Source organism: Ixodes scapularis, unplaced genomic scaffold (genome assembly GCF_016920785.2).
Source record: "Ixodes scapularis isolate PalLabHiFi unplaced genomic scaffold, ASM1692078v2 PGA_scaffold3__209_contigs__length_174095766, whole genome shotgun sequence".
In the NCBI taxonomy this organism is placed as follows: domain Eukaryota; kingdom Metazoa; phylum Arthropoda; class Arachnida; order Ixodida; family Ixodidae; genus Ixodes; species Ixodes scapularis.
Window position 1 is genome coordinate 10,849,462 of NW_024609868.1, and position 18,070 is coordinate 10,867,531.

The 18,070-nt window shown below is 47.1% G+C and overlaps 1 protein-coding gene across 8 annotated transcripts in view; it reads left to right on the plus strand.

The window, feature by feature from the left end:
- Positions 1-13,183, plus strand: part of LOC8033762 (protein FAM13A) — a 143,788-nt gene extending 130,605 nt beyond the window's left edge. For 7 of the 8 annotated variants that reach the window (XM_042292296.1, XM_042292295.1, XM_042292297.1 and 4 more), the window contains 3 exons: positions 4,880-5,137; positions 5,758-5,921; positions 6,372-6,495. In XM_042292296.1, coding sequence (XP_042148230.1) covers positions 4,880-5,137; positions 5,758-5,921; positions 6,372-6,477 — 528 coding nt within the window. In that variant the 3' untranslated portion in view covers positions 6,478-6,495. Of the gene's footprint in view, positions 1-4,879; positions 5,138-5,757; positions 5,922-6,371; positions 6,496-6,611; positions 6,667-10,449 lie in introns of those variants that run through there. The other variant, XM_042292298.1, reaches the window with a different exon arrangement.
- The last annotated feature ends 4,887 nt before the right edge of the window (positions 13,184-18,070 follow it).

The following is an 18,070-nucleotide window of genomic DNA, read 5'->3' on the forward strand; positions in this document are numbered from 1 at the left end:
AGATACGTCACGGTCAAAACGTTCCGCAGCTAATGAGTGAAGGCCGACCAACCTATTTTGTCCAAATGTCCGTGTATGGGAGATGAGAATGCCACTGCGTCAAAGACAAGACGTGTGCGAGCGTTGCTAAAAATAGAGACCACTATCGATGTTTTAGTATACATGGTTTCATTCTTAGTCAGAGCGCAAACAGAGGTTAGATGTCACGAAAACACATACACAAAGACAAAAAGCACTTTATCACGGCGCATTGTATGAGTTGTTATATTAGTGGGTGGAATCACCCAAACAAAGATAGTGAACGCCGTGGCGTTTAGGTGTTGAGCTGTTGGTGATGCTTGATCGGCGCAATGTGTCAGTCGAGCTCCAACTGAGGGTGATATGAGGCGGGGCTGCTCTGTGGTTTTACTTGTTGTTTATTCTGGTGTCTTTCGTTTTTGCGCGAAATATTGCGGATCACAACAGCTAGGCATCTTCGTCCGATGAAGCTCTGTTTTATTGATTGGCGTTTCATCGAATAGTGGACATTTCATCGAACACCGCTTCATTGAACGCCAACTCATCAAGTAGCTTGATCGAATTATGTTTCTGCTATCAAATTATTGCAGATATAATAACTACGCTCGTCATATTTTGTAAATAACGGTAGCCTTTAGCGAAAATTGTGTTGCATAGTTAGTTTCGGCCGTCAGCAAATAGTGAAAAATATCTATCTACCTATCTCTCTTTCTCTCTCTCTCTCTCTATATATATATATATATATATACAAAGGCAAAAATGCGTACAGTCAGAGTTACTAATTCGAAGTTTACTACGACGTTTCGAGCGGGGACCACTCTTCATCACCTAATGAAGAACGGTTACCGCTTTGAGACTGTTGCGCTTATCCCGCTCTTATTTATTTATTTTTTGTTTCTCTTGTTTCTGGCCTTTTTAGTATAGGCTTCCACCAGCTCGCTTGCGCGTGAACTCTAATTTCAAGTGAAACAAGTTTGTAAATTAGGGCGACATTATATAGGTTTGAAATCCTATACCAAGTTTATTGCCATTTGGTGAGCCACGTACGAATTTTGAAATATACCTTTTCATCCAAATAATCGATTAGTAAATCGAATAGCGATTCGGACGAATTTACTACGACGGCAAGAACGAATTTTCAAATCTCATGGCAATTAGGAAATTTCAGCCATCCTTAGTTTCTGATTGGTCGCGCTCAGTAGCGGCTCCCTCCCCACAGAGTAGCCTCGAGTCAGAATTCGCGGAGTCTTCTCTACTGACCGGCCAAAAAAGTGCGGCGCTTCAACTGCTCCCGCCCAGACGACTTGATGTATTTGTATACGCCCATGACATCGGCCGCGATCTTCGATTGAGGTTCCGTTAGCCGACGCAAGCGTCAGCGGATGTCTCATATTTCTATACTCTCATTTAACTACAGAAACAAAAACAACAAAAAAATCATCCAGTTCATGCTCACTATGTTCACCACTGACAAGATAGTCGGTAGTCGACGAGTTTCCGTGCAAAGCCGATCAAAACGAGGCACCAATCAACTTTTACGGCTGCCATCAGGAAAGATCTGGCTTGTCGCGTTCCCTCAACGTCACTCCGAATATTGTTTGTGCCCCGCGCACCATCCTCTTGTAGCAATATTTTTATTGTCCCCATGTGATTTCTTTTTTATGTTCTTACTGGTGTTTGATCATAATTCGGTCATTGAAATAGTTTTTGCTGCCAACCCTACCATTATTTTGACCCTCTGGCAGCAAAGGAATATTATGCCGGCATTACACACGAAATAAGAATGTAGACACTCCGTCCCATATCTCAAATTACATCACAATGTGTTTACACAACTGTAGTGCAGGGGTACGATGAGCAGGGTCTGAGAAAATATTAGTTTCAGTATTTTCAAAAGAGCGACGAAACAAAATAAAGAAAGGACCGCCAATCGGCAGCGCGTGCAAGCAGAGGCAGTAGTGACAGGAAGCGCGAGGTGTGTCTTTCGTACGGCCGGCATCAACTCGCGCACTGTCCAAAGATGTACTTTGTTTTACTCGTAGGATTGCAACGCTGCGGAATGTAGGCGTGTGATTTCAGAAAGCGCGTCCTACCATTTCTACGCGCGAGTGCTCCTGCAACCCAAGCATTGTATACAGTTACGTCCTCGCACCCGTGCCTTGGCCAGCCCCGTACACAACTTATGCAGTATCGAAAAGGCATAGTTCAAAATTGACGGTCCCACTTTTCCATACCGCTTCAAAACCACATCTCGCTCAAATCACTTGGCAGCCGGACAATTTTGGCAGGGGGCCTCAAGTTGGGGATTATCCGGTACATTGTCCTCCCAACAATGAACGTGGGCGCGACGCGCCAGAGGGTGAACACGTGAAAGGAGGGGCGTAAGAGTGGAGAAGGAAACTCAAGGTCGCAAGCGACGGGAAAAAGGGTTTCGAAATTGGCGCGCAGGTTTTGCAGCATTTGCTCATACGGACAGCCAACGCCGCCCTGGTGGTTCAACTAATGTTTTGTTCAAGATGGCCGCCGTGGTACCGCAGCCTTAATTCTTTGTGTAGTTATTCATAGATAAGGGCTCTGAAGAATAAAAAAAAAAAAAAAAAAAAAAAGATTCTCTTCAGATTTTTTTTTTTTTTTTTTTTTTAGAGATTTTTTGTTTTTTTGGGGGGGGCTTAGTTTGTGGAGTTTCAGTTGTCAAGCTAAGAGACAGGTGCTGCAGTCCTGACATGTTTTTCCTGAGGTCGTTCATCGTCTGCAGAACGAGGGTTTTCAGGTTGATGGCAGTCGTTACCTGAAGGAGGTTATCGTTACCTCCCAAAATCGAATAGGCTTCATCAGGATCCCAAGTCCATTAGGTAGAGATTTTTTGCTGTATGATTTATGCGAGGATTCCTCAAAGGAGAAGGCTGCTGTAAAGGCCTTCAGTTGGGTTCACCTCGTCACCTTGAGAAAAAAAAAAAAGCAAGTTTATATATAGTTTTAATCTGCTCAAAGTTATTCTTTCAAGATTTTATCGTTGGGGGAAAAAAGGCTATGCTTTTTGCGTTCGAAACGTGTATGTCTTGGTAAACCACCAAATAGCTGATTTTACCATGAAAAAAAGGCAATTCGTGATGCTCCCCAAAAAGTCAAACTTTCTGAAATGCACATTTCAGAAAGTTTGGCTTTTTGGGGAGCATCACGAATTGCCTTTTTTTCATGGTAAAATCAGCTATTCGGTGGTTTACCAAGACATACACGTTTCGAACGCAAAAAGCATAGCCTTTTTTCCCCTGTGTGATGGCGTTTCTATGGCCAGCGTGCTGCGAGATTGTATTTGTCCATTTGGTGATGACTTGATAACTAGATTTAACAAAAAAAAAAAAATTATTATATACCAATTTAATTGAGGACAAATTGGCATGAAAGCGGCCACATTCCGAGGCAGACCAACAGCGGCGAACTTGATAGACAATCTTCGCAGATGTCTGAGAAGGTGCAAAGTATTTCAAGTGCTTTGTCATTACAGCATGTAGCATGTAAACTGACGCTTTAGACCCACTTTAGAGGGCCCACAAAGATTGGTTTCTCGTTGTGTCGCACTGCGATTTACTGCAGAGGTGTGACTAGGTGGTGGAAACTAGGTGTGAACACATCAACAAATAAACTTACCTCAGGAAAAACAAAAACACCTGTTTTGTTGCAGACGACATCGTGACCGTGCTTTCCTAGTTGTGCTATGTGCTGCTGACAGATGGCACAGCCCAGGTCCCCGCCCCACGTACGGGCCGAGTCCCCCTGCGTCCGCTGCGTGCACAAGAGTATGCGGCGCCTCAGCTGATCACCTTCGTACCGGAGCCATGTGGGATTTAAATCTCCTTTTTTTTTATTCAGTTTTTTTTTTTCTCATTAATAAATTATCACACTTTTAGAATTCCACGTTAGAGAGACGTGTGCTGGCACAGTGAAAAGTCTAGAAAGATTGTCTCCAAGCTTGGCGTTGGCGCGCCCTCGATGCTTCCGACAAGGGCGGCGCATACAACTAGGCAAACACGGTCACGACATCGTCTGTGACTGCCACCCCAAGAACCAAAAACAGGCTTTCCTTTTTTTTTTTCTTTTTGAACGAGGTAATATTATTTGTCAGTATATTCAATCCAAGCTTCGACTACCTATAGTCGGTTATAAGTCGAAGGTAGGAGAAGCTCCTCCCACAAGCGTGATGCGCCCGTTTCAAATCTCTCTGCAGTCGAAAGAAGAGTTCATTGGAAACACCCCTTGTTCCGCTTCAATGGTTCCAACTTATCTCCGATCCCACTTTTTGAGAAAGCGATCTTTGTATTCATTGGAGGGGGAACGGAGCCCTGAAAGCAGCCCTTGTATGCATAGGAGGGGGAAGCTAATCCACAAAAGTCGTATTTGTTTCCATCGGAGGGGGAAAAACTTTAATCTCCCTCTCGTGGCTTCCACAATGCAAAGTCAACGTTGAAAGATAAAGCAAATATGTGCAGAAAGGCAAGACCCTCCTCGCGCGTTGGCCGCAATGTCATGGAAACGGTGGGACGCTATTGGATTTGGAGGTGGTGGAGGGTATATGATTCCCTTTGAGGGGCATTTGTCTCTACCTTCTTAACTTGTAACCGACTATAGCTGCTCCTCCATACTTAATCGCAGCGCGATACGTTGAGAAACCAATTTTTCTGCACTGTCTGAAGTGGGTTCGAAGCGTTAGTGCACATGCGGTATGTCTCCTTTGGCAGCTGCCTGAGAGAGGGCACAGTGTTCTTATACTACGGTTAATTCTTACAGCGAAAATGGCGTAGGCGTGTTCTCCGAGGTGGCGTGGCCACGTAACGACGCGAGACGCTTTTTCATGCCCCCGCAGGACATGACTCGCGAGCAGGTGCTGGAGGAGAAGCTTGCCATCCAGAAAGCCCTGCTACGCTTCGAGAGCCTGCACGGGCGCCCGTCCCGCCGAGCGGACCGCAACCTGATGCGTCCCTTGTACGACCGCTACCGCAACGTCAAGCGCCTGGTGGGCAGGGCACCCCCGCTGGCCAAGGGCAAGGACTCGGAGCTGCAGCCCATCCTCGAGCACGTGGCCATGAACTTCACCTCCCCGCAGCCCAGGTCCCCGCCCCAGGTATGGGCCGCATTCCTCCGCATTAGTCGCGTTCACGGTGGGAGCCGCAAGTTGCGTCCCCTCGGCGAACTTCTCTCTCTTTTGTCCGGCGAAATTCGGAATGTTGGTACAGTGTCTGGTACGCGTGTTCCACTGGTATAGCGCCTACACGTCTGAAGAGTTCCTGGGAACTTTCGCACCTTTCAGAAGGTTTTGCACTGCAATATTCCGCCGTCGAAAGGTGTCACCAGAGCTGCCAACTAGTGCTCGTGGCTTTCGAAGGCTGCTAAGTGGAGTGAAGGCTTCTTCTGGCTCGTTCTGCTAGTCGAATTGAAAAAACAAAAATAAGAATATTGTTTCTTTTTCTGAAATGAACACCGGGCAAGCGCAGAAAGGGCAGCCAGAGAAAGCAGGGCCGTCCGGCGGCATCTGGCAAAGTTACAATCCGTGGGACTTTGCTGGATGCAGTGCGATTCATTCGTGTTTGGTTTTCTCCCGTGTACCCGCGTAGGGCTCGGGTTGCAGTACCATGGCTCGGGATTTTACCAGATCTTTGAGTGATTTGCTCGACGTTTTGTGTTGGTTCTGGCTGTGGGGCTGGGACCTTTTTCAATTCTGGGATGCATTGTTCTTGGGTGCAGGAGCTGGAAGAAGGCCTGGAACTGATGCCCTCCATGTCTGCCATCAAAGAGAATCTCCAGGAAGCCCCAGAGGACGACTGTGTGGCTGACAAGGCCGAACTGGTGGAACAGGCTTCCGGAGTCCTGGAGAAGTACAATGATTCCAACCTCCACGAGCTGCCCTTGTGAGTGCTTTTCTTCTTGCGACTTTGCTCTTTCAATTTGTTTTGCGCTATGCAGCAGTAAGGTCCCTTGAGCTTGCCGATTATCTTGGATCGCTCCTTTTACCATGTGAAAAGCGCTTAGGAGCAATATTGCTGAACTGTGCAATTGATGCATGACTTTGCAACAAATTTTACCCCATTTGTCCCTTATGTGCATTGCAGTTAGCTGAGCTTATAAGTTTCAGAATTGCACTGTTGTAAGGATGTGTGGAGGAGGAATTGGTTCCTCGGGGTTAGGTCCCCATGCTAGATAAAATCAAAGTGGATTTTACTATTGAAGGTTGCAGCTATTTCGCTTGTTCGGTTTTGTGGTTGAGTATTGAGTATTAGAAGTAATAAGCTGTCTCAAAAGATATCTCCCGTGCTGCTGGACTCGGGATTTCATACTCTCTTCTTTTTTTACTTGTGCAGGGATGAACTTCTTCAACAGCAGCAGCAAACAAAGCTTGAAAAGCGACGTCTACGAAGGCTACTTCGGGAGTTTGAGGAAGACTTCCAGAAGCAAACTGGAAGGTAAATGTCCCTTGGTGCTCGATCGACCCGGTACATTTGACAATGGGAACAGTTGCGGCATTTTTGTTACAACAGGGGACGGTGTTGCAATTTAGGGTATGTGAGAGAATGCTAACTAGACACCCTTCTTTCTTGTAGGAAAGTGCAGAAAGAAGACAAGGCCCCAATGGATTCTGTGTATTGTGAGTATAAGGTAAGAGCAAGTTTATGTCTGCTGTCAGCAGAGAAATATAGTAATCCCTCGTTATAATGAAGTCAGTGGGGCAACAAAAATATTTGATATGAGCGAAATTTCGATAAGAGCGATAGAGCCAAAAAAAACGGTGCTAGCAACCTTGAAGGTGGAGGGGAACACTGCTGAACACTTTGACCGAATATTTAATCGAACAAACCTTGGTTAGAGCCAAAAAAAACGGTGCTAGCAACCTTGAAGGTGGACGGGAACACTGCGGAACACTCTGACCGAATATTTAATCAAACAAACCTCGGTTATGATCATCTCGCGGCTGCTTTATTGTGGAAAAATTAATTAAGTGGAGTTTGTTGATAATTTCATCCGGGCATTACCGTATTTACTCGCATAATCCTCGCACTTTTTTTTGCGGAAAATCGATGGAAAGCTGGGGGTGCGAGAATTACGCGGGGAAAATTTTTTCCCGAAAACGTAGAGCTCTAAAAAAATAAAAATAAAAAACCGAAGCGCCAGCAAATTGGGGTTTTCGCGCCGGCAGCTACCTAAAAGTTTTTAGAAGTAGCAATACAGGGCTTACCTTAGCAATAAAACCACAGGTTTAAGACAAAGTAAGATTTAATTTGGAAACACTCGAGCCTCAGTCCGAATCAGTGGTAGCATCGCTGGTCGTTGTCTCGTCGTCACCTCCCGATTTCTCGTCGGCTTCGGACGCCTCGTCTTCTTCCCACACCAAGTGGTCTTCAGTAGCATCCAAGGCATTTGATATGCCAGTCTTTTTGAAGCTCTTGACGACGATGTCTGCTCCGATCATCCCCCACGCTTCCGCTATCCAGCTGCACAGCTGCTCCACCGATGGTCTCTTTATCTTGCCGGCCGGCGTCAGATCGTGTTGGCCTTCGGCCATCCACTCTGCATACAACCTTCGAACATTATCTTTGAATGGTTTGTTCAAAGACACGTCCAAAGGCTGCAGCACGGACGTTAGGCCACCTGGAATGACAGCCAGGTCTGTGCGCAGTTCCTTCAACTTTGTGCGAACCGGTTCCACAAGATGGCCCCGAAAGCTATCGAGAACGAGGAGCGACGGAAAAAGAAGTGCTCCCGGTCGCCGCCCCCACACAGTCTTAAGCCAGTCGACCATGAGGTCAGCACTCATCCAGCCTTTTTCTTGCACCCGTACGTGCACACCAGGGGGAAACTTTCCTTTGGGGAGAGTCTTTCGTTTGAAGATGATGTACGGTGGCAGCTTCCGACCGTCCGCCGTCACAGCTAGCATTACCGTGCATCGCTGCTTCTCCGCGCCAGACGTGCGTACGTGGACGGTGCGTGCGCCTTTCTGCTCCAAAGTAGTGCTGCTGGGCATGTCGAAATTGATAGGCGTTTGGTCCGCGTTCCCAATCTGCGACAGCAAAAAATTGTTCTGCTGCCGAATCCCAATGACGAACCGGTGGAAGTCCACGATCTTATCCTCGTAGGCTTCGGGCAGGCGTTGGCAAAGCGTTGTACGCCTCCTCAAAGAGAGACCATTGCGCCGCATGAAACGCGTGGCCCACCCGTTACTGGCGCGGAAGTCTTGTGCCGGGGCGCCTTCCTTTCTGGCAATTGCGCGCGCCTTGTTGCACAAAAGCTCAATGGACACGGCGCACCCATCGGAGCGTAGAGCCTTGACGTAGTCCATGAGCAGCGTCTCAATTCGGGGAAACTTGCCAGTCTTTGGACCACGGAAAGCCCGGCGTGTCCTGTTGGTCGCCTGCAGCTCCCCGTGCTGCCGCCTCCAGTAGCGCACGTTGAACTCGTTGACGCCGAAGTGTCTGCTTGCGGCGCGGTTGCCGTGCTCAATAGCGTAGTTTATCGCTTTCAGCTTGAAAGCAGCCGTGTAGTTGGCGTATCGCCCCATGGCGAAGTGGCAACCAGCACCGAACAAAGAGGTTGGCTCAAAGCGTTCGACCTGGTTCGACGTTCGACCAGTTCGACAACTGATTGCGACGCGACGACCGGGGGCTGCGCTAACGCCGTCTACCGTTGCGGTCGCGAGACCGGCTCAACGACAGTATGACTAGAGTCTGACAGATGGCGCTAGGACTGCTAGCACTCTGGCCATACGGAGCGGCGTGGTGCCGGAAAATGCGGGCGGTGGAGAGTGCGTGCACCATATGCGGGTTTCACGAGCAGGCGACTTTCGCCGCTGCAGTTTTGGGGGTGCGAGGATTACGCGAGGAAAAGAAAAATTCTATTTTTGGTGGCCCACATTAGGGGTGCGAGGATTACGCGAGTGCGAGGATTACGCGAGTAAATACGGTAGTTCTCCTTGAACTGCTCCAAACATCACAAGAACACAGTCACCGCCGCTGCACTCCGCTTTTTTTTCGAAGCAGCCATAGGATGTTTCGCGTCTCTACAGTCGTCGGCTTTTCCCGCGGGCCTCTCCAACGTCGCTTCGTGCTCACCCTGGCCGCACACAAAGTCTACTATCGCAGCATCCGTGGCAGGAGCAACAACAGGAATGTTTGCATCGAAAAGCGCGAACGAATCGAAAGTTACACTAGGTGGCTTTGCCAACATGTTTTCACACAATCCTGTAGAGATCGTTGCAGCTAGGGAAATTGTGCACCGGCTCGGCAAGCATTCTCGCGAGAGAAAAATTCACCATGCAAGCAGTTGGCGATTTTCATCTTCAGGTTGCGGGCACGCTTTCTCTTGCATGAGAAACTTCTTGAACCCGTCCAATATGCCTTGCTTGTTCTGCAAAATGGTGGACAGTGTCGAACAGCGATGCTGGATTGTCGAATTCTTTGGTGATTTTGGACTTGGGCCGGCCACTTTTCTCAACCTCGCAGATCTAAGCGACTGTCGGTAAACACTCCCAATCTCCCATATGACACACGTGTGCATGTAATACGCTGCAGGCGCGCCCGCGCAAGCGCGCTTTAGGGGCCCCTGAAGGGATGATCTCTTCCAAACTCCATGGCTCCCTTGACCTTATTCCGAGAGGAGTTGGGTAGTGTCAGCGGCAGGCGCCGTGAGTAGTGTTGGAACTTCCCTACTGCTCCCGCTGGTCCCTGCCCGCGTCGGCGAATCGGCATCGGAAGCTGCGCTCTGCCAGCTCTGCACGCTCTGCCCTCAGTCACTCGTTTACTCCGTTTTTCCAGTTTGTTGGTTTCCTCGGTGGAGAAGGGGGAGAGAACTCTAGAGTCTCCGTGCGCCTCTGTGTTGGCTTGCGTGCTTTCGACACCACGGCCTTCATATTGAGCTTGGTAGGCCGCCAATACACTTAGAACAATCGTGTTAAAAATTAGTGCATTTCGGTCAAGATCACGTTGAAGTTCGATAGAAGCGATAATTTGAAAAAAGCAATTTCTTTATAACGAGGGATTAGTGTACTATACTTTATATTACCTGCCCCTCCATATAATCTGCCCCCTTGCCGTAAGGCTGCGAGAGAGAAAACTGGCGAAGTTACCAATAAGCAGAGTAGGCGACTGCCGAAAGTGGCAGAAGTGGGAGAGTATGATTGTGTAAGCGCTGAGTTATACCACATATGCGGGCCGGGGTGCAAATAGAGCTTTAGCTTTCTTTTACGATGTTACGACCTTCAGTGAAGCTGTTGTGTTTTAGGCTTCTGTGACAATTTTAATTCAGGCTAATGTGGACACAAGCTTTTTACTTGATCAATATAGTATTTGCGGCATGACATGTACCAACCTGCAGTCTTAGTTAGCGCAAGTAGGATGCTCATAAAAGTGTAACCGCGCCAAGCATTAACACAGTTGTTTTGGTTTCCAGCATGTCAAGGCCCGTATGCGACTGCTGGAAGCCCTAGTCTCCAAGCACGAACACCGTCGCGACATCTGAAGCATCCAAACACCCTCACTTTTTTCTCGCCTCGGTCTGGGACCAGCAGCGCCACCTCTTGGAGGCTTGTGGACACCCCGCAAAAGGCGTGCGAGGTTGGCAGAACGCCACCCCTTCGAGCAAGAGGGGGCCATTTCCCTCCTCAAGTTCAGGAGGAGGAACTTTCACCTTGCGGACTTTCTACCTGTGGCGGAACCAAACTCACGGGCGCAACTCATTACCGCTCCATCCCCCACCAAAAGAAAAGATCTTTGGGCAGTCGTTCATCCTTCTTTCTCATACCATGGTCCATTTTACCGACCCTATGCCATTAAACCATTTGAACCACGACTGCCCTTCTCCTCTGTAACGGACTGGACTAAGGAGACATGACTTTGGGGTTTATTTTCACCACTGCTGCATTTGCATTTTAGTTTGCCTTGCAGTTTGCGGGCATGCAAAGACAAGTTATGAGTTCTAATAGACCCGACTGGGTTCAACTTGTTTTTGTTTGTTCATGTTCTTGTGATACTACAAAGACGTTCTGTGGCATTGCTGTTAGCTCCGTTCCTTTTTGTCTCTATGCATGTTCCCGAGTGCACACGGTATGAACGAATGATATTTTATATTGTACTATCTTTCCTCGCTTGAGTGAGTCTAGTGGAGGAACCAGGCTATGGCAATGTTTCCGGTTGGGGGGCCCCTGAAGTATGTTCCGGTTCATGTTTGGGTTCAGGTTGCGTGCTGTGACTCGTGCTTCTGCGGCGGCCTTGGCCGCCACTGGTCGAGGCTGCCTGGGACGAAGGTTGATTGAGTGCCTTGATCGGTGACGACGGGGAAAGTGCTTGATTCAGAGTGGCTGTCCTGAGGAACTATGGCCCTGGTTTCTGGTTTCTGATTTTTTTTTTTTTTTTTTAGGATTTAGTATTGTACCTGAAACATTTGCGTGTTTGTCGTCAGCATATTGTTTTGCGTGTGTTCTTGAGGCATGGTAAGACAACCGTGCCGTTTTGGTAGGATGTGTGTGTGTGTGCCTACATCTATGGTAACATTTACCATGCTGTACTTGTGGCTGGTTTTAGTGTAAGTTTTAGCATTGGTTATTCACCCTCATAGGCGTGCTGTGATGCTGAGCCCTTTGAATTCGGCCGGCAATTCCAGTGGCAGTGTTGATGGCTAGTTCATGGACAGTTTTATGGACACACTTTGCTTTGTAGCAAATGATGTGTACACATGAAAGACTTGGAACAAAGTTTTGAGTGTGGTGTGCAGTGTAAAGATATGCATACACATTATATAAATATATATATATATATTATATACATACATATATAGAAAGAAAGTGTGGACAGTTTATTGCTTGAGATAAACGTGCATGGCAGTATTATGAGCAAGAAATGTGTGTGTGTGAATCAAGAAAATACTATTTATAGCAGTGGATGTGATGGTGTGCCCATTAAAAAGTTTCTATAGAGTTCCTGAGGGTGTCTGATTTGTCTGCACACTTTGGAAGCATGGCTGCTTTGATGAAGAAGACGTGGATGCTTCAGAGAGACAAAGTGGAAGGTGTTCTCGTCCGCCGACCGGTGTTTGGCCACTGTGGAGCGGCAGAGCGGCCATATGTCATGCACGATTGATGGCAATATATCAGTGCTTTGCTGCAGTGTAAGACTGGTGGCATAACAAGTTTAATGTTCTGTTATGTTTATACCTGTCTGGTAAATATATCCTATAAATATGTAGTGCATTAATAGGCAGTGGGTACTATGTGAAAGTTTCATATAGATATATTTTTAGTCCTATCTTTGGTAAGAGTTTATGCAATGGTTTCCTCAGCCCTCGTTGAGCTTTTTTTTGTATAATGAGAAATGTGTGTTATTTGTTGCAAAACTACATACTTTTTGATAATACATGAGATGTACAGAGGTAGTTGCACTAAAGAGGTGATTGAAATATGTTCATTACAGTTCTAGAAGGGCTGACGTTTATTGAAGCCGCAGCTCTCTGTCACAAGGAGGAAAAGCGAGGATTGCGTTGCCCCTGCGGAGCCGTGAAAACAGTATCCCTTTCAAATTCTGACGTGTGCCAAGCATTGATTCTTTTACGCAACTAATTGGGAAAAGATGACGTTTGTGTTGTAACATGCGTTGAGTTGCATGCTCGTGTCCCCAAAAAGGTTCTCGATTTTCCCTTGCTGTTTGCATGATGTCGGCACAATATTCATCTATTTACTTGTACTTGAAGTCACTGGTATTATAAATTTCACTACTGCATAGCCTGTGGGCCCTATGTTTAGGATCTATGGAAGTTAATACTTTGATCTACGTACTATCATATTTTGAACTTTGGGATACTGTGGCAGTTATTGCACGGCGCCAGAACTGCAATGCCGGGAGCATTGGCTATGCGACATTTGTTAGAGACTTTGGGAGGACTTGTCAGTTTGTTTTTGCACCCCCTTATGCCTACAGGGCCGTAGCGGCGGCCTGGCCTATCTTTGTCTTTTTTGATAACTAATTTTACTCTACATTGTTTGCCGAGTAAATGTAATTTGTACAGAGACCCTAATATTGTAACTGCTTTACATGGGGATCCAACCAGACTTGCTTTCTGCTACGTGTTTTTGTGTCAGCCAGAAGGCATGTGACACTAAAAGGTCGACACATTAAACATTTGTGTGGCTGAACATTTGACTCGTGTTTGTAGACACCACAATGTTTCATACACATTTCTAACAAAACAAAAACTATTCTAGGATGTTCGTGACACTACTTAACGTTGCTTGCATCATGGATATGAGATAAGGGTAGAACTAATGAAATGTAAAGACGATAATATGCGCAGCATTGTTTACTTTAGTGCTTCCGTTGAGTTCGACAAAGCATAGTTGTTGGGTGATGCATGGATGGGTGATTTTAACCCGATCGCCAGAAGGAACTGTAGTTGTCCCAGATTGTATATACAAACGTATCAGTGGGGAAACTGCTGCGCCATCCTGCGCCAGAACGAATAACCTGCAGCATGCTGCTCCAAAGGCTGCATTTCTGACCAATTTGCGCCATGTCTGCTCCAAAAGGAAGCTGCTGTCGAGAAAGAAACAGTGTCTGGCGCGCGGCATTGTTGGCGATTCCACTAAAAATGAAGAAAGTATGCTGCTTCTTTTTTTTTTTTTTTTTTTTTCCCGATGTTTAAGTTTTATGTGCGAAGAGTAGGGTTGCGCGAATATTCGAATAGTAGTTTCAAATAATGCGCCATTTGATATTCGCTTCAAAGTCAACTGCGATATTCGTACTCTTCGAAGTGTTGATCGCGGCGGGGTAGCCCCCTTGAGTGTGCTTCTCCTCAAGCACTAGTGCTCTGCGGAGAAGCAATACTCGCGGAGCTGACACCCCGCGATCTCGCGACTCGCAGCGCAGCCGCGCGCTAAGGCGAAAAAGGCATCTTCAAAAAGGTAAGGTGCACGCGCACACGTAAAAAAAAAAAAGAAGTAAGTTTGAGCAAGGAATGTTGTGATTGTTGATATTTACATTGCAGTAAAATCGCCAAAATTTAGCCGACTACTATGCTAGGGTATTGGGCAGGAGATTTATCGAGCTTGTCCTCACAGCCCGGTGTTTACCGTTGTTGTCTCCCTTTCCAGTCTTCGGGTTTAAACATCATGATAGATTTCTTCTAGGTTATAACAAATTTTTGTATATTGAAGAAGGTTTTGTACATAAAGTTAGAAACACAGTGGCAGAAGAGAGATGTCTGAACGGCGTCGGCTCGCCACGGAGCAAGTGGGTCGAAGGTTGCTCCCATTTCTGTCAAACGCCGTGAGATGGGAGGGAGCTCGTAATAGCTTTAGGGTCCTTTCCTATTTCGCGCACACGGTTTCAAGGCCGCGAGGCGCGTGACGCGACCGCTCCTGCGTGCCGATCCCGAACCCGAGAATGCACCGCCGCGAGATGCGCGAAGCCCGAGTAAAATTTCAACCCTATTTCTGGTTTTGTTCCGAGTACTAACAGAATGCCATATTTGAGGGCGATGTTTAGAGCGGATGTTCAGAACGAGTTGGCATTAACCTGCTGTCGTGACCAAGCGGTTGTCCGAAACTTGGAGCACGGCAGGGAGCCGATCCTGATATATATATCGAAACGTTAGTGGCGCCCTCTTAGTGGCGGTTTGCCCTCGTGAATAAAAAGTCAGGCCTAGCTGTGTGGGACACACACATGTTGGCGGCTCGTCTGAATCCATGGGTCTGGGTCTGATTCAATCGATGACAATCAATATATAACAGATCCCAGGAAGCAGGAACCGGGAAGGACCAGGGAGCAGGAGGTGTGTCTCGTAAAACTCTTTATTTACATATCGATAGGTTCAACTTGAGAGCACGCTCTAGAAGCCGACTGCTGCTCCTTTTATAGCGTCGCATTTCCCTATATTACCTGCAGGGAATCCCCATGGTCAATGCCTCAACCAAAACGGTGGAGCCATTGTTCCTAACGGCAAGACACGCCCTTCTCCTCTCCCTCACACATCGCCGCTCGCGTCACGCACAACGATGGGCCAGACGCCCTTGGTCACGGTGTCGCCAGTCAATCTCGGGTGGCCAACGGCGCCATTTAAGTCTGGACTGGAAGACTGAAATCTGGATGGAACACGAGAGATAATTCTCCCTAAGTGCAGGCGTCTCGGCTGCAGATGCCCTCCAAGCTCAACAACTTTGTGTAACTACAATTTCTTCCTCCCTCTCATTTGTATATTCATCTTCATCATTTCACCTGTTAATACACAGCCGAGGAGGCAACCAGCACTTGATTGTACGGGCGTCTGCCTTTTGGCTGCCTCAGGCACTCGGCTGTGTGAAAGTTGTGCCAATAAACACCTTGAACCAATTGAACTTCACTTGATCGAATGACATTTTAACGAACGCCGACGTTTCACCGAATGACACCTAAGTGAATAGTCGGCCGCCGCGAAGCGGCGTTTACGGGTGAGCCAAGTGGCTTCACATTTTTTTTATCATTTGGGATCCTTTCACGATTAACACTAGTAAACGTGATCGAGTACAAAAGAAAAAAAAAAGGCCGCTCGCTTTATTTATAACTTTGGGCGTACTTCCGTCACCGAACTTTTAACCAGAGCTAATTTACTGCCCTTATCTGAAAGAAATCGGCATTCCCGACTAAAATTTTTGTACCAGTTAATTAATGGCTATTATAAGATAGACCTCTCCGAATTGATCAATTTCCCATCAAAATATGCTACTCGACAAAGGCATGCTCTAACAATAACTCCTTTTCAATCGCGTAATAATTGCTTCAAGTACTCCCTTTTTCCACGAGCAATAACCAAATGGAATGACCTCGCTGAGAGAATTGTTATGCAGCCATCATTGTCATTATTCGCATCTTATTCAATTTAGTTCCTTTGGTAATGTATTTGTTCATGTGTAATTTAAATTGCTTTCATTTTTGTTCAAGTGCACTGTAACTTGCTTCCCTTTTTCTTGCTCTTTTTGCCATAATGTTGTATTCTTTTATTATTGTACTCACCTGCGAGAATCCCATCGAAAAATTGTAGTATTAATAAATTAAAAAAAAAAAAAAATTCAAGACCCACTACAGCCGGTGTACTGGCTTCTTTTGTAGCTCGATCCCGTCGACAGGGGCGCCCTGGCTAGGCCCGTGGCGCTGCTATGGTGCCTGGATCGCGTCTTCGACTGGTGTATTTAGCGTCCTATCCCGCCCATACATCAAAAGTGGTCCCGAAGTGGCAACAGATGACGTCACAGAAGCCGGAGTGTCATGCTGTTGCCTGTCGCGATCCTGGCGGTTGGCCGTAGAAATGCTGGCGAAAAGCACGAGCAAACGCGAGTGTCGCTGTCGTCACGGCATCCCAGGCGTCCCAACTTCCGGCTGCTCTAACCTCCGTGACCTGTCGCAGTGGAGAGCGACCTGCAACAGAACAGGCGTCTGCCATTTATACCACAACTATTGGGACGCCGCCAGGGTCGCGACCGGCGACAGCATGACACTTCTATGACGTCATCAGGCGGAAATCGAGGAACCACTTTTTTGGCCGCGGTAAACACACCAGTGGGAGACGCGTTCCAGGCACCATAGCGCTGCAGATGGCGATGCACGTGACGAAACGTTGAACGCCACCTAGCGTAGGTCTAAAAAGACAAACATATGATTCCTCCCGGCCTTCTTAGCCAATTTTCTCCCCCTATCACCAGGCAGTGTGGGATAGCACCAAAATGACTTTCAGGCCAAGATCCGAGCAGCTGGGCGGACCTCTGTAGAACCAAGCGTCAGAGGCCGGACTCTGTCACCTCCACCTCTCGTGGTCAAGGCGCCGACCTGCCTGATGTCGACTGGACTACGTGAGGCACAGAGGACAACTCCAGCAACCGGGCACATCGACATCCCCGGGAATCAGACGTTTCAGGCTCCCAACAACTATCTCCGAACCCATCAACGAGGAGCCCACCACCACTCTTTTTCGGCGGTCCAGTAAAACGCCATATACAAGACTGACGACGCTACCCATCAACAGGACAAAAGAGTGAGAAAGACAACTCCCAGAATGACATTCTTTAAAATAACCGCGGTGTAAATATTTGTTTTCTGATCTATATTCAATAGTGGAATATTCTCTAACGGATCCTATGTCTTCCATACTTTTATTATCACCTGAAAACCACGAACCGTGCGTCGCCATCACAGCAGGCTTCTAATAGTGAGTTTTGTTAGAGTTCAAAACACAGATGTAGAACCACTGAATGTTCCCAGAGTATTAAAACGGAGCTTCAGAACCGTTTCGCGACGCTGAAATCGATTGGTGATCGATACTTCAGTTCTAGTGAACGTCATGTAATTCGGTATTTGAAACATTTAGCAACTCTGCGCACCCGAAGAAGGCCTGCAAGTTTTGCAGCCGTCTGAAGTACACGTCATTACTTCAATCATGAGAAATACAGATTACGTCTTGCCACCTTTATTTGTTGATCATCCCGACAGATCTATCGTCGTCCGTTCCGACACCATTGTCGAAGTAGCCACCCAGATAGCCGAAACCGTCGCAGCACCAAGACCTCGAATGCATAAAAGGCCTTGATAACGACGACTCTACTTTCAGAACTGCTCCTTCTTATGATTTCAGAACCGTTCATCATACGGGCTACCCAAGTCCTGTTCTATCAGTAGTGCTTGAACGATCCCGACGTATTTCAGCTTTCCAGGGATTTATGAATTTAATAAAATAAAACGGAAAGAAAGAGATTGGGAGAGATAGAGAGAAAGAGACTATAGATCTAAAGCTGGTGCATCTACCCCCGTCTCACCTCTGTTTGGACTTAGAATCGCAATGCTTATGCTGCAGGTCTCAACCGATCATACGCTGAGAGTACTACGTTGCCCTGCCATGCATGCCAGATTAAACCCAAGGGCCTATGATACTGTGCACCTTCTTTTGCAAGTAACCAATAGGCATGACGCAGGAAATTTTTCGGAACGACCATGGCGTCTTCCAACTTAATTCGCTGCCATAACTCTTCCTTTCTACCCCCTAAAATCTGCAGTATCAC